At 42.6% G+C, this 12,719-nt stretch overlaps 1 protein-coding gene across 1 annotated transcript in view; it reads right to left on the reverse strand.

Annotated features, from left to right (window-relative positions):
• The window catches only part of LOC112147698 (ephrin type-A receptor 4-A), a 28,622-nt gene extending 17,642 nt beyond the window's left edge, over positions 1–10,980 (reverse strand). Inside the window, exons 1-5 of the mRNA XM_024274252.2 lie at positions 10,620–10,980; positions 10,182–10,249; positions 8,446–8,643; positions 8,044–8,154; positions 7,289–7,643 (exon numbers count right to left, since the gene is read on the reverse strand). Coding sequence (XP_024130020.1) covers positions 7,289–7,643; positions 8,044–8,154; positions 8,446–8,643; positions 10,182–10,249; positions 10,620–10,776 — 889 coding nt within the window. The 5' untranslated portion in view covers positions 10,777–10,980. The remainder of the gene's footprint in view (positions 1–7,288; positions 7,644–8,043; positions 8,155–8,445; positions 8,644–10,181; positions 10,250–10,619) is intronic.
• Positions 10,981–12,719: the final 1,739 nt, after the last annotated feature.

Consider the following 12,719-nt stretch of genomic DNA (forward strand, 5'->3'; position numbering starts at 1 on the left):
TTCAGAACTCGATCCGAATCAACAGATATTCCCAGTTTGAATCCACCCATAGTGCCACAAATATGCTATACGTCCTCCATCATGAGAGAAAATGCCACAAGAAGATGTTAAAAACAGCATTTTCATTGGAGTGGGTCTTTAAAGCATCCTCTGGCAGAGAGCAGGACGCTGCCTTTGTCTCTGAACCATCCAATCCTCTCTTCCTGCCTCACAGCAGACTGCAGGATGAAGAGAAAGAACGGCATTTGAAGCCATAAACTTCTGTCAGCGCCCTCTCACGTCTCTATTCTCCCAGCTTTCTGTAGCCTTTTGTGTCTTCTTCAGGTCTGGTTTGGACAGAAGAGTTTAGTGCTGGTGACCTGGAATAAGAGCCCATGAGGGCATCATTAACCCACCATTAACCCTATGGTGCAGAGGCGAGTGCACAGACCAGTAAAAGTAGGAGGTCACAAAAACACAGAACACGGGATCCGGCCAGAACATACGGGGGAAACTTGAGCAGAAGTGTGTGGGGTCCCATTAATATTCCGCTTGCAAGAAAAGACAGATAATTACACTCAAATCAGCTGTTTGGAGAATGCAAAGGAAAGGGGAAGGCTGAGGGGGGAGAGAAAACACTGGAGACTGACAAGGAGCGAGAGATAAAGAGGTGAAGGGAAAAAAAGTGGGAATGACGAGGAGGAGGAGACATGGAGGGGAAGGTGCCCTTTGATTATTATCAGCATTGTCTGCATTTGCATATGCATTCTTCTGCTACCTAAAATGCAAATGCAGCTCATTGCAAATCCAGCTAAGAGCCTCGTCGGCACACTGTATGTGTGCAAGTGTGTGTTTGGATTCTCCTTGACCCCATGTTATCTGTCATCATCCCTTGTTTCACTGCAGCGGAGGGGTGGGAATGGAGGAAGTACCCCTGACTGCTTCAGTCTGACACTCGTCAGGGTGATGGATGAAGGCAGGGACGGATTGATGGATGGAGGCAGGGATTGATAGACTGTCACACAAGCAGGAGGGACACTATTAATCAGCGGGGTCGTGGCCCCTTTAATTAAAACCCACAGAAATGCTGGGGATGAGAGTTTTAGATTCCTCTACTGTATTTGTTCATGTGGAGGGAGGGGAGGGGGGTAACTTACAGAGTGCCAATTTCAGCAGGGGCATTTAGGAGTCAGTTTTCATTTAGAAACCTTAGAAACACACTCAGCCAAAGACGCTGCTTTCATGAAATCCAAGTATTGGTGGAATCCGGTTTGAAGAGAAATCGGAGTTGATTGGTTAGTGTGTGTCTGCCCAAAAGCCTCAGCGCAGCATTAGCATGTGAAAGAGGCTCTACAACAATAACCCTCCTCCCTATCAGACACACATCAACCACCAGCAGCAACACCCCCCCTCGATATAAAAAAAAAGAAAAACCCTGACTGTGGATCAGGGAGAGGAGTTGGAGAAGAGAAAGGAGGGATAATGAGGGAGAGTGAAGCTTGTTCAGATGCCAGAGAGCTTCAGACAGCCTGGTGGAGCTGGCAAAGCCCCCCTACGTTTAGACCAACCTGCGAGAGGGAGACAATAGCGCTCACGCACGCATGTGCGGGGCCTTGATTGTAATGCTGGAATGCAAATCATTCCCCCCCACCTGAGTTGGGTTCAGCCGATCGCCCGTGAAACATCTACTGCCTGCATTGTCACCTGGTATGCAGGAAAACACACTTCCACACGCTTCCCCCTTCTCCAGGCATTCTTGGGCATCTTTCCAAGCTGTGAGTGGATTGGAGGGAAGGCTTTGTTGGGCAGAAAAATTACGAGATACAGTACGCGCATCAGATCGCACACACATACTCTTACACCAGCAATCCAACATTTTCCGCATCCAAAAATGCAGTGCAATAATTAGAGGGACTGAATGCGGAGATTACACAGTCGCTCCTGCCACAGCTTTCTCTTTCCTTCAAAAATCTCTCTATCAGCGTGGTCATCCTTCCCGTCCAAGTGCCTTCTGCTGCTGACGAGACGCTGCAGGTGCACTGGAGAGACGCACGAGCGTGAAATCTCCATGGAAGGCATGAGCGCACAAAGACACACAAACATTCGTATGTGGAGTCAGACAACAGGGAGAGGCGGCGAAACAAAAACAAGAAAAAAAGCTTTTTTTCATTATGCAGACGGTTAGCATTTCAGATTCTTTCTGTTGTCTCGTTTCCGATCATTCCAGACGGATCACAGCTGTCAAACTTTTGACGTCTTCATCTCCTCCGGTCATGACCCCGCACCCTGAGCCTGAACTCTCCCTGGATGTACATACGCGAGAGGCTGTCAGTCACCGTTTCTGACGTCTTCATCAGGCTCAGCGGTGACCCCGGCCTGAACAGCAGCTTTAGAATAGAGGGGGAGTTCCCTCTCTCTTGTGTTTTCTCTCCGTGTCCCTTTGCACCGGGGGACGGACCCCCAGCGGGGGAGGAGCAGCCGTGTATTGATGCCTTCTGCTGTCAGTGGCCCTCTTTCAATCGTCCCTCTCACCCCATTCAGCATCTAATCCCTTCTTCCTCTCCGGAGCTTCTCCCCTCATCATCTTCATCCTCATTATCCTGCGTCAACAGTGAAAATGAACTTTTCACATGGCACATGGCTGCTGCACAAAGGCTGCTGTTGTCCCAGCTAAGTCCAAATAAAGGTGTTAACATATTTAACTTAAAGATTTGTCTATGGTTTCATTTTAGTTCCTAAATTCCACTGGGAAACATTTTTAGCAGAACAGATTCCATGAAATGGTTCTATCAGAGATTAAAACTTTTGTATAATTTTTTTGTTTTTAACCTAACTGTTGCTGCACTTTAGAAGTATTTTTGGATTAAGCTGTAAAATATGCACAAAGCTTTTCTAAATGGGAAATTACTCATTTTTTAACTTTTCTTCCTCTCTCATCTTTGGATCTATTTTAAAAACATTCCCAGGGATCTTTTAATTGTGATTAATTAGGATAAGGATTTAATTTTAGACAAAATAATAAATAAAAACAATTTCTGCAGAGCGGCAGTAGTTCATTAGAAATTTGCCTCCGAGTTCTGAGAAGGTGAAGTAAGTCAGCTCTTATTTCCCATCATCCATCTGTTTACGTGCTAGTTTACAACCTAAAATTAGTGGTGCAACAAAAATGGCGAGCAATATTGGAGCTATCCAGTCATAAAGCTTTTAATCAGATGCCAGGAAAACAAAGAGTGGATACATCAGAATGATGAGCTTATGGCTTGCCGTAGAAATTTGTACATCACACTTACAAGCTTTTTTGAATGACATTTGCCATTTAAATACAATTTTAAGTAGAATTTTCTTTATATATGTCCTCTTATGAGAAAAATGCCACAAGAACACATTAAAAACACCAAAAACAAATTTTCACTGCAGTGGGTCTTTAAGGTTTTGCTAAAAATGCAGTTAAAATGTCTTAACTGCTTTAAATCTCTGTGGTCCGTTTATAAGGAGTCCTAATAACTTCAGAAACCCAGCCAGCTCTTTCCCAGTGTTTGGCTTGGCCGAACACGTTTGGAGCCGTTACCGACTCAATCTGAAGATGTTTCAAACCAGGGAGAGCTGCATCCTCCTCTTTGTGAGGATTCAGCTGAAGAGACGAGGGAGATTGGTGAGGTTCCTGCCAGCTACATACTTTGGCCTGCTGGAGAAGTACACACATGTAGAAAGACGGGCCAGAACACAAGCATGAAGAATCTTGGATAGCAGCACACAGAAGAGTGGGACTTTGCTCTCTGGCATGAAGTAGTAATTGCTCAACGTCTGAGGACAGAAAACAGTTGCCTACTCCCGCATTAATGTTTTACAGATTTTTTTTATTCCACACTCCTCCATTCTTTTGAACCCATGCAGAATTCACATTATGAAAACATGTTATGGTGTTTTAGGGGAGCTTATGTGGACTATTTCTTGGCGAGGGGAACTCATATTAGGGATTTCCCCAAATGCCAAGCTCCTAATTGAGTGCATTACTCATTTTTCTCGGTTTATTGAGAAACAAAGCCTGTAATCAGAGGTGACTTTCCCTGGTTCCCTCAGTCTGGTATGGTGCCTGCAGGGAGGCCAGAAGATTAGGGAACCTTTTGACCCCGTGGACGTGAGAAGTGAATGATTTTCTATCTACCTTCCCTTCATCCCTCCCCGCACTTCTGTCCCTCCAAACGGAGCTTTGTTAACGCGGATCGGGAGGTGTTTATCTCGCACTCCAGGATCTGAGATTCTGCTTAGCGGCATCCTGTATTCATTCAGGCACTGATGGATTTCCACTGAGTCAGCTGCTCCCGGCCAACAGCCTGACAGGCAGCAAGAACCCGAGAATGAAAGGAGAGGAGCCCCGAGGCCCTTCACATCTGCTGGAGGTTCCGCGGAGTCAAGGAGATCTCCTAAATCTCGCTGAGGAGAAACATCTTTCAGACCTCCCCGCCAAACTCCTCCCCTTTTCAGAGGGAACAAATGGGGCAGACTGGGTAAAGGTTTCAGAGAACATTTGTCACACTGAAACTTCTGGCTTTGGTCTCCCTGCATTGAGGGAAAGTCAAGTTTTCCCTCCTCCCTTTATCGCCAACTGCCGCTTAAAGTGCATCCCCCTCTTTCTGTCCATCTCTCAGGCTTTCCAAGCTCTGTTCTCTCTGAGTTATAGGTCTGTTTGTTATACAATTAGCCTTCTGGGACAGGCTTCATAAATAAAACTGAGGGTGTAGATCAGCAAGTTTTTTTCTTCCTCCTCTTTCTATTGGTCCCCGTCCATCTGTGTGTGTGTGTTGGAATCGACATTTTGTGTCTTCCTTGCACATGTGACTGAATAGTTGGAGACAAGTCATGTGGTAAAAATGTCTCCAGCTTGTCTGTTGTTTTTACTTTCTACTTTTCACATAAATGCAAAAGGTTTCCCAATCACAAAGTTCATATAAACATCTCCTCCACATCCATTCGAGCGGCTCCCATGTTTGTTTCCTCAGGACTGAGACATCTTGTTGGTCAGATGGCGAAAGCATACTTTTAGTTGGAGTCGGCCATTAAACGGTTCTTGTTCCAAAACGCGAGCAGAGGAGAAGAACGGATTCTTTGATCTAAGTCAGTCCAAGTCTCCAAAAGAAAAAATACAGATTTTTAGATTTATGAAATATTTTAGAATTTCAAGTTGAGTTGAAAAGATTTACAAACTTTTCTGTTCATTTGATTGTCCTTAAGTTAGTCTTTTATACAAAATGACTGACTTCTATGAATTTTTGTCCAACAACTAAAGGTCCAATCCGACTCTAAAGGACCATAAAAGTGCATTTCCCAACAGCACAGTTTGGGTTTGTTCAGCTAACAATGAAACGCTTGATTTAAGTCAATATGTGTCAGACTAAAACCTGTTTTTCGTCTGGCTAATAACAGTTAGCAGATTATTTTTCCCCTACATGTAATGAGACTTAAAATTTTACTTTTATTCAGGGTGTGACAAATTTTACAGGCTAAGATGATCAATCTTAGTCCTGCATAAGCTCAGAAGCCATTCATCAGAGCTCCCTCAATGACATTTTTTGTTATTCATTGAATTAGTGTTGAATATAAAGTGTAAGTAACACTTTATTTTCTGTCTGGGTACAGCCATGAGCAACTTTTTTAATCACAAGAAGGCTTTGTTATTCAGTGGAAACTTCGCCACGTTCAAAATAGAACAGCTGATGTGTTGAATTTATAATTAGAACACTGTAGGTTATGAAAAAGTTTATCGTTTTTCCATAAATGTATTTAAAAAAAACACTAAAAATAAGAAAACATGCCTGTGAAAATTCCATGAAATAAATCTGGTGATTTTCATCCAAAAGTTTCAAACTCTACAATGAAAGAAATACTACAGCTTTTCAGGAACTGGTGGTGTTGGACCCAAAATGCAGAATCTAACTGGCACAAACTTAAACATTTACTAAAGAAAATCAGACAAAACCAAAGGAGCAACAAAAGACAGACAAAACAGAGGAGCTGACAATGAAGAACTGCAAACCGGACACTTATGAAGACTAAGGATCATTAACTAAGTGAAGACAGCTGTGGAGGACCTGAACCTGGTGTGACAGAACAAGATCAGAACCAAATCCTCACAAAACTCACTCTTAGAATAAATAAATAACAGATTTGTATTGAAAAATAAAAGTTATTTTCCTTCATTTTTAATTTCCTTTTCATTAAATAGTAGAATAGGTGCAGTTTATGAGTTGTGCTTCTATAGTCCCTCCTTTTTAACAACTAAAAGTGTGAATATCTTTTATATTTCATGTTTTGTTAAAGTCAAACTCTACTTTTGTATTGGGAAGAGTCTAGCGATACGATACATATCGCGATAAGATACACATCCCAATATATCCCATGACAGTACCAGACAATATTCCATATTTTTTAAAATTATGACTTAAGAATTACCTGAATATAAATACGTTCTTTTTAAAAAAACTAAAGACATTTTATTTAATGATCAAAACATTAAATCCTGCAACTGTATCTCATAAACAAGCAAATTCACTGTTCTTCTCTTTAGGTCATTTAGAAAATACTTAAGCGGAAAATAAAAGTAAGACTCAACTACATGTTTGCTTTTGAATACTTCACTAAATATCTCCTTAGCAGTATTTTAAATCGATAGAAATATCGCCAAATATTAGCAATATTTCACTAAATCGATATTTTCTTACACCCCAATATTACACTGTTATGTTCATGTGATATTCCCATTATTTTCTTTGTTTTGGTTTCAATAATCAAAGCATTTCACTATTACTGTTGTGACTTTGACGTGAATGTGTGATTTTTTTTTTTAACAATAATGCTTGAAATAAACCAATGAATCAAAAATATATCAACAATAAATGTTTTTTATATGAAATATTATCTATTATCTGTGTCTTGCATTGCAAGTTTATCAATGCAAATCAAATTTTCCCCTTAAAAGTTGTTAACGTTAGAAAATTTGAGATTTTTTTTTTTAATATTTATCACTTTTTGATCATCTTAGAAGATGTAATCTGCTAGAATCTGCTTTGGGAACATTTAATACTTTTTTGGGATCATTCCCAATCTCAAAGAGTTTGTAAAGAAAATGTTCTACGAATCATATTCTCATAATGAAAATCTTCTAAAACATGTATTCATTCTTTTCATGATTTCTCTAAAAGTAAATGTTCCCCAGTATTTGTGAGATATCTGTAATATAAAGCACCACCAACGGTGACATCAAACACCACCAAATAGAACATCTCATGACGCCATCACTTTCTTCACTTACCCTGACATGAACCGCCCTTCTCCTCGTATCCTGGATTGCACAGACATCCACCAATCGGAACCAACCACTCTCCATCAGCTCCGCAGTACATTTTAGGCTCCTCCCTTTCTTCTGATTGGTTGACACATGACCCTCTGACCTCCACTAGGGAAGACGTGTCAGCACCGGTGACAGTGTCGGGAAAAGTCGCCAAATTCCGAATCGTGAGCGGACATGTTTTGTAGAAAACTCGCACGGAAACCAAAGCGATGCAGGCGCCGACGTCCTGAAAGGCCAGGTAGAAACCTTTTCGGTTTGTCACTTTCACATCTCGCACCTCCGTGTTGAGTTTCATGATACGGTCTCCAACATCCACCTGAGCAGACAGAAGAGAGGAGCCGCTGTAATGGAATGTGTAGTGAAATGTGTCAGCTCCTATTAATCCAATTTGCTTTTCCAATCTGAGATGGGAGTTTTAGCCGAAACCATTACAGATCCTCCCGTTTTCAGCACTTGGCTCCCATTCAGATAAACTTTTATTGATTTCGGAGGTAAAAGCCCGCAACACTTAAATCTGGAGACGCTTTAGGGAGGGCCAAGCAAAAGCACCCCACCAACATTCCTGGGACAGCAAAACCAACATTCACGATAAAAGTGCAAGTAGGAAAATTACAGCAGAGTGCCACAGGGTTTTATTTCCCCCATCATAGCAAATTAAAGTGAGTGGAGGAGGCAGTATACGGAGCTCAAAGCCTGACTCAGTTGTTTGTTGTTACCTGGGTGAAGCTCTCATCTGCTGCCACTGTGTCCACCTTAATGAAGCTGCTCTCTTTGATGTAGCTCTCTCTGTCTTCGTTTGACTCGTGGTAGTACAGATTGAATGTCTCCTGCAAGACAAAAGGAGGCATTTGAAAAAAATAGGCATGCCTATTAATTATCAGCAGTGCTTTTTCCCCTTCTTAACAAAATAATGAGGAAGAGTGAGCTTTTTTTGCTTGAGTAATCAGTAGCAGCGCTATAAAAAATCCATTAGCTGCAGTCATTACATCAACTAATCATGATGAAAGTCACTATATGAAAGAAGCCTTTGTCGGAGATCTCTGTCGCTGCGCAGCTTTTGGTTAAACTTATCGTAAACTTAAATCCATCTCCTCTGACAGGAAGTAAGATGTATTTACCTTGCAGGTGCCGGTGACTCCTGGCAGGCTGTTGCAGTCCCTCAGAGTGAACTTGACTTCCACGTAGACCCGCTGAGCGCCGGATCGAGGGATCCAGTCTGTCCTCAGCCAGTTGTTCTGGTTGGGTCCTAAGACGTTGCACACCTGGTACGTCCTGATGGGGATGTTCTTCTCATCCATTATGCTGACTTCCTCCCACTTCAAAAAGAATACAATTTTTAAAACTTTAACATCACAGGCCTCGACTTTGACACATGTCCTCTACCATGTTGATTATGCAGAAAGTTTTTGTCATATGTGTTTCATTTTTGTCTAATTAACTAAAATATTACACTCAATCATTATATATGTGGAAGTTTCAGAAGAAAAGCAGATAGAGTCCCCACTAGAATTGGGCTGCAAACAAGCCTCCCTGCTGGGAGCTGCAGGTCATTTCAACACTTAAAGCATAAAAATCCCCAGAAGAATTCTGATGCATGAATAAAAACAGTTTTTTTTTAAAGAAATCCAAATGTGTTTTACATCTATCCATTCAAATTTTGACCATAAAACCATTTCTGTGTGCATTCAAGAACCCAACATTCTGCAGTGGACAGCAGCTCCTATGAAACCAAGGTTTCCTGCAGGCCGGCACATTTCCACACAAGTGCAGCGGGTCCAGCCTTCACCGCACCATCCATCTCAATGGGGCCGATTATGTGCCTTGTACTGTGACCCTTCAAACGACCGCTGAGCCTCCCAACTCCAAATTGGCTTTTTATTGGCACTGAATAATAATCTGCTCTCTCCCTGCGAGTCAGAGCTGTATACACTCTAAATGCAGCGTGTCCGGAGAGAGGGATAAGGGGGGAGAGCCACGAATGAGAGGGTTTGTGTGTGTTTTGTGATTAAAATGTCATCAAACTCCACAACTTCACTACTAAATTATGACATTTTCTCAATAAAGATTTTATCACTAGTGTTTGTTCCAAGTCAGTAAAAGTTGAAGGGAGGACTTTGTTAGCAAAGCGTGCGACAATAAAGTTGTAGAAGATAATCAGCCTCAAAAACACAAACTTGGTCTGGGTTTAGGACGGAGTATGATGCTCCCTCCCTTTGGAGCTTTTGTTTTTGCGACAGGAATCACACACAGCTGTCAGAGAAAAGAAAGCTTTGCCCCAACCATGGAGAAACCGTGCATGTGTGTGTGTGAGCAGCTAAGGGATGAAGAAGGTAGGAGAGGAGGGGGTGCCTGTAATCAAAAGCTCAGTATGCCCAGACCAGGACCCCATCAATCAAGCAGCATGAGTGACTGAAAAAATAAAATTCAAGTTCACTGCAGACTCTGGAGGCAACAAAGTGATGAGAGAAAGATTCTGCAGAAGAGAAAGGCGAAGAACCAGATCACAACAACTAAAAAAATAAGAAAAAACAAACAAAATATATAAAGATATGTCTGAAGGACTCTTTCTGGCAACTGCTTAGTAGTTCAAATCCCTAAAAAATCACACCCACCATCAAGCTGGCTTGTGCCGTTACTTGTGCCAAACACAACGCCAGCAATCTCATATTAGCACTTAGGCTTGGTGAACAACAGCACATTGCAAAATCTGTGGGATGATTAGCTTCAGCTTTCAGAAGTGTGCGTGTGTGTGCATGTGTGAGGAGACAAAGTGTGTGTTCAAAAGAAAGAGCTGATTGTAAACAGCCTCTAATAAGAAGAAATAAAAAATAAAAATAAAAAAGTTCCCACTCACTCCTCCCTCTGAAGGGCGAGCAGCCCATTTCAGCTCTCCTGGTACTGTTCTGGTGTCCAGCAGGGTCACTGAAATCCAAAACACATGGATGGAGTGGCAGAAATAAGTCACTTTTACAACATTTTTACTGAAACTACTTGCTTTGTCAGATTCATTCTCTCTAAAAATGTTGTTTTTCTAAACAAATTATGTGGAAATATGAGATTTAACTAAATAATAAAAATAATCGTTTATTTCCACATTGGAATCTGAAGAATGTGTACTATTCTAGCCAAAATCCCTAAATGCATCATTGGATCACAAAACAGATTTTTTTTTACACCGTAAAACCAACTTATTGAAGTGCATCCCAATCGGCTAGATCCTCTCAGGACGCGCCGCAGTGCGCGCGCCGCATCCCCCGGCCGTGCGCACACACACAACTCCCTCCGCACTCACCTTCGTTGGGGGGATAAATCCTCGTCCTCGAGCTGGAAGCGAGCGTAAGGATCCAGACGGACGCCGACAAGGTTCGCCAGAATTTAGCAGCCATGTGTGCCGCCTGGAAGCGGGAGATTTCCCCGCTGGCCGCGCGCGCCGGCTGATGCCGCTCCATCCCGGTGGGAAAAGTGTGCGTGAATGAAAAAGCAAGTGTGGAAGAAGAGAGTTGGATGCAGCGGCGGCAGATAATGGGGCGGTCTTTCACACTCCCAAACTTCCCCTGGCGGAGAATGACATGAGCCTAATGACATGCGGGCTGTGGGTCAGGAAAAGCGCGCGCCACAGCAATGGAGTTAATGGTTAAGATAAGTAAAGACTGACAATTTTATGATTAAATATAATTTTATTTAAAAACTAGCATACAAAAAGGTTGTTTTTAAAATTACTTTAGGCATATTTTAACACAAAAAGCACCTCAATTTTGATTTAAGTTGTATTTTTAAAGGTTATTTAAGTTCACCTTAAAGTTTTCACTGATTGACATAAATGGTTTGACAGATAATTTTACGCTGGACCCGGTATTTTATCCGGGCTGGGGACTGGCACAGGATTTCCTTGTGAACCCAGGTTTCTACTCTCCTAAAAGACCACAAATGTTCAAATTTGATCTAAAAGATTAGAAAAACTAACTACTGTCAGGGGGTCTCCCTTTCTCATATTTAGTCACAAGATGACAAAATAGCTCAACACTTTTTTTTTTTCTTTGCATGTGTCACATTTCCCCGTCAAAGGGTTGGGCTGCCTGAATGAGTTTGAAGTTGTAGGCGTCTCTTTGTCCTGAGGATCTAAACAGCTAAAAACCGAGACTACATCGCCCCCTGTTGGTGGCATCTGACGCAAGGAAAGGGAAGAATCCTCCATAAGAAGAGGCTGCTGGATATTTTAAGGCTGCAAGAACATGAGGAAAAAGGAGCTTCACCATCTGTCATCTGTACTTATTTAACATCCCATATGGGGATAATGGAGAGAAAAATAAGAAGTGGAAGAGATTTTTACAAAGAGGGGGTTGTAAACAAAAAGTGTTGAAAGCGGGATGGGACAAACAAAGAGCGGTCTCCTGACCCGTCCTCCTACACTCTGGTACACATTCACTCCTAATGGCTCAGCTTGGAGACGTTTCATTTGCTTTGTGTTTTCTACTTTCTTCTGGGAGAACAGAAGGTGAAACAAAGGCGTTTTCACATTGCAAAGGCAGTGGGAATCATGTTCTGATGACCTGCACGAAAAAGTCACCAAGACCCAGCAGCCAACATAAACGGGTTATTTTTAGGGAGTGTTTTGAAGAAAGCGTGTTTGTGAGTCCGTGTGCAGCGGCGTCGGCCCGTTTGCGCGAATGGTTTTGGTTGGTCTCCATCTTGCTTTTGTGTTTTTGCAGTTGCTACGCTAAAACCATCTCAGTCCCCTGTAAGGCCTCACAATGGACCCAAGGAAGAGCATCTGGCACTTTGAGATGGCTGCCACCGAACTCCCCGCTTCGACCTGCCACTCTCTCTCGCCCGCCATAATACCGTTTTTCACGTCCTTTTCTTCCTCTGCATCACGATAGAATGCGCAATCACAAAGACCCAATTAGCCAAGAGAGGAACTCGATTTCGCTCAGGAAAACGCCGTCCAATCGTAGCGGGCGCAGTCCGGCGAGGGCCTATGGTGCGGTGGCACAGGTGGGTGGTGACATGGTGACGTTATTGGAGAGAGCTCCCTTGTTTCTGGTCATTTGTGTCACCAAAGTTTTGATTGATGATAGCCGGGATGTTTTTCCCACTCTCCCCTGAGATTCCCAGCCCTCTAGGGGGGGGGGTTCCACAATGACACTCCAGCCTCGAAGCCTTTGGCCCTTGACAACACAAACACACATCTTCGGACGTTTTGTCCCGATTGGGGCCCCAGATGGCTGCTGCCCACACATCTGCATTGGACAACACCAAATATAGGCTGTTTGTTTCTGACTGTAAACGCAGATGTGCTCTCAGACAGATCTAATAGCTCCTAATGGTTTCAAAGATGGCAAGAAAGGACAGGAAGGAATAAAATGAAGTACAAACAAAGTGTAAATGTAAA

This window comes from Oryzias melastigma, linkage group LG17 (genome assembly GCF_002922805.2).
Source record: "Oryzias melastigma strain HK-1 linkage group LG17, ASM292280v2, whole genome shotgun sequence".
NCBI classification, from domain to species: Eukaryota; Metazoa; Chordata; class Actinopteri; order Beloniformes; family Adrianichthyidae; genus Oryzias; species Oryzias melastigma.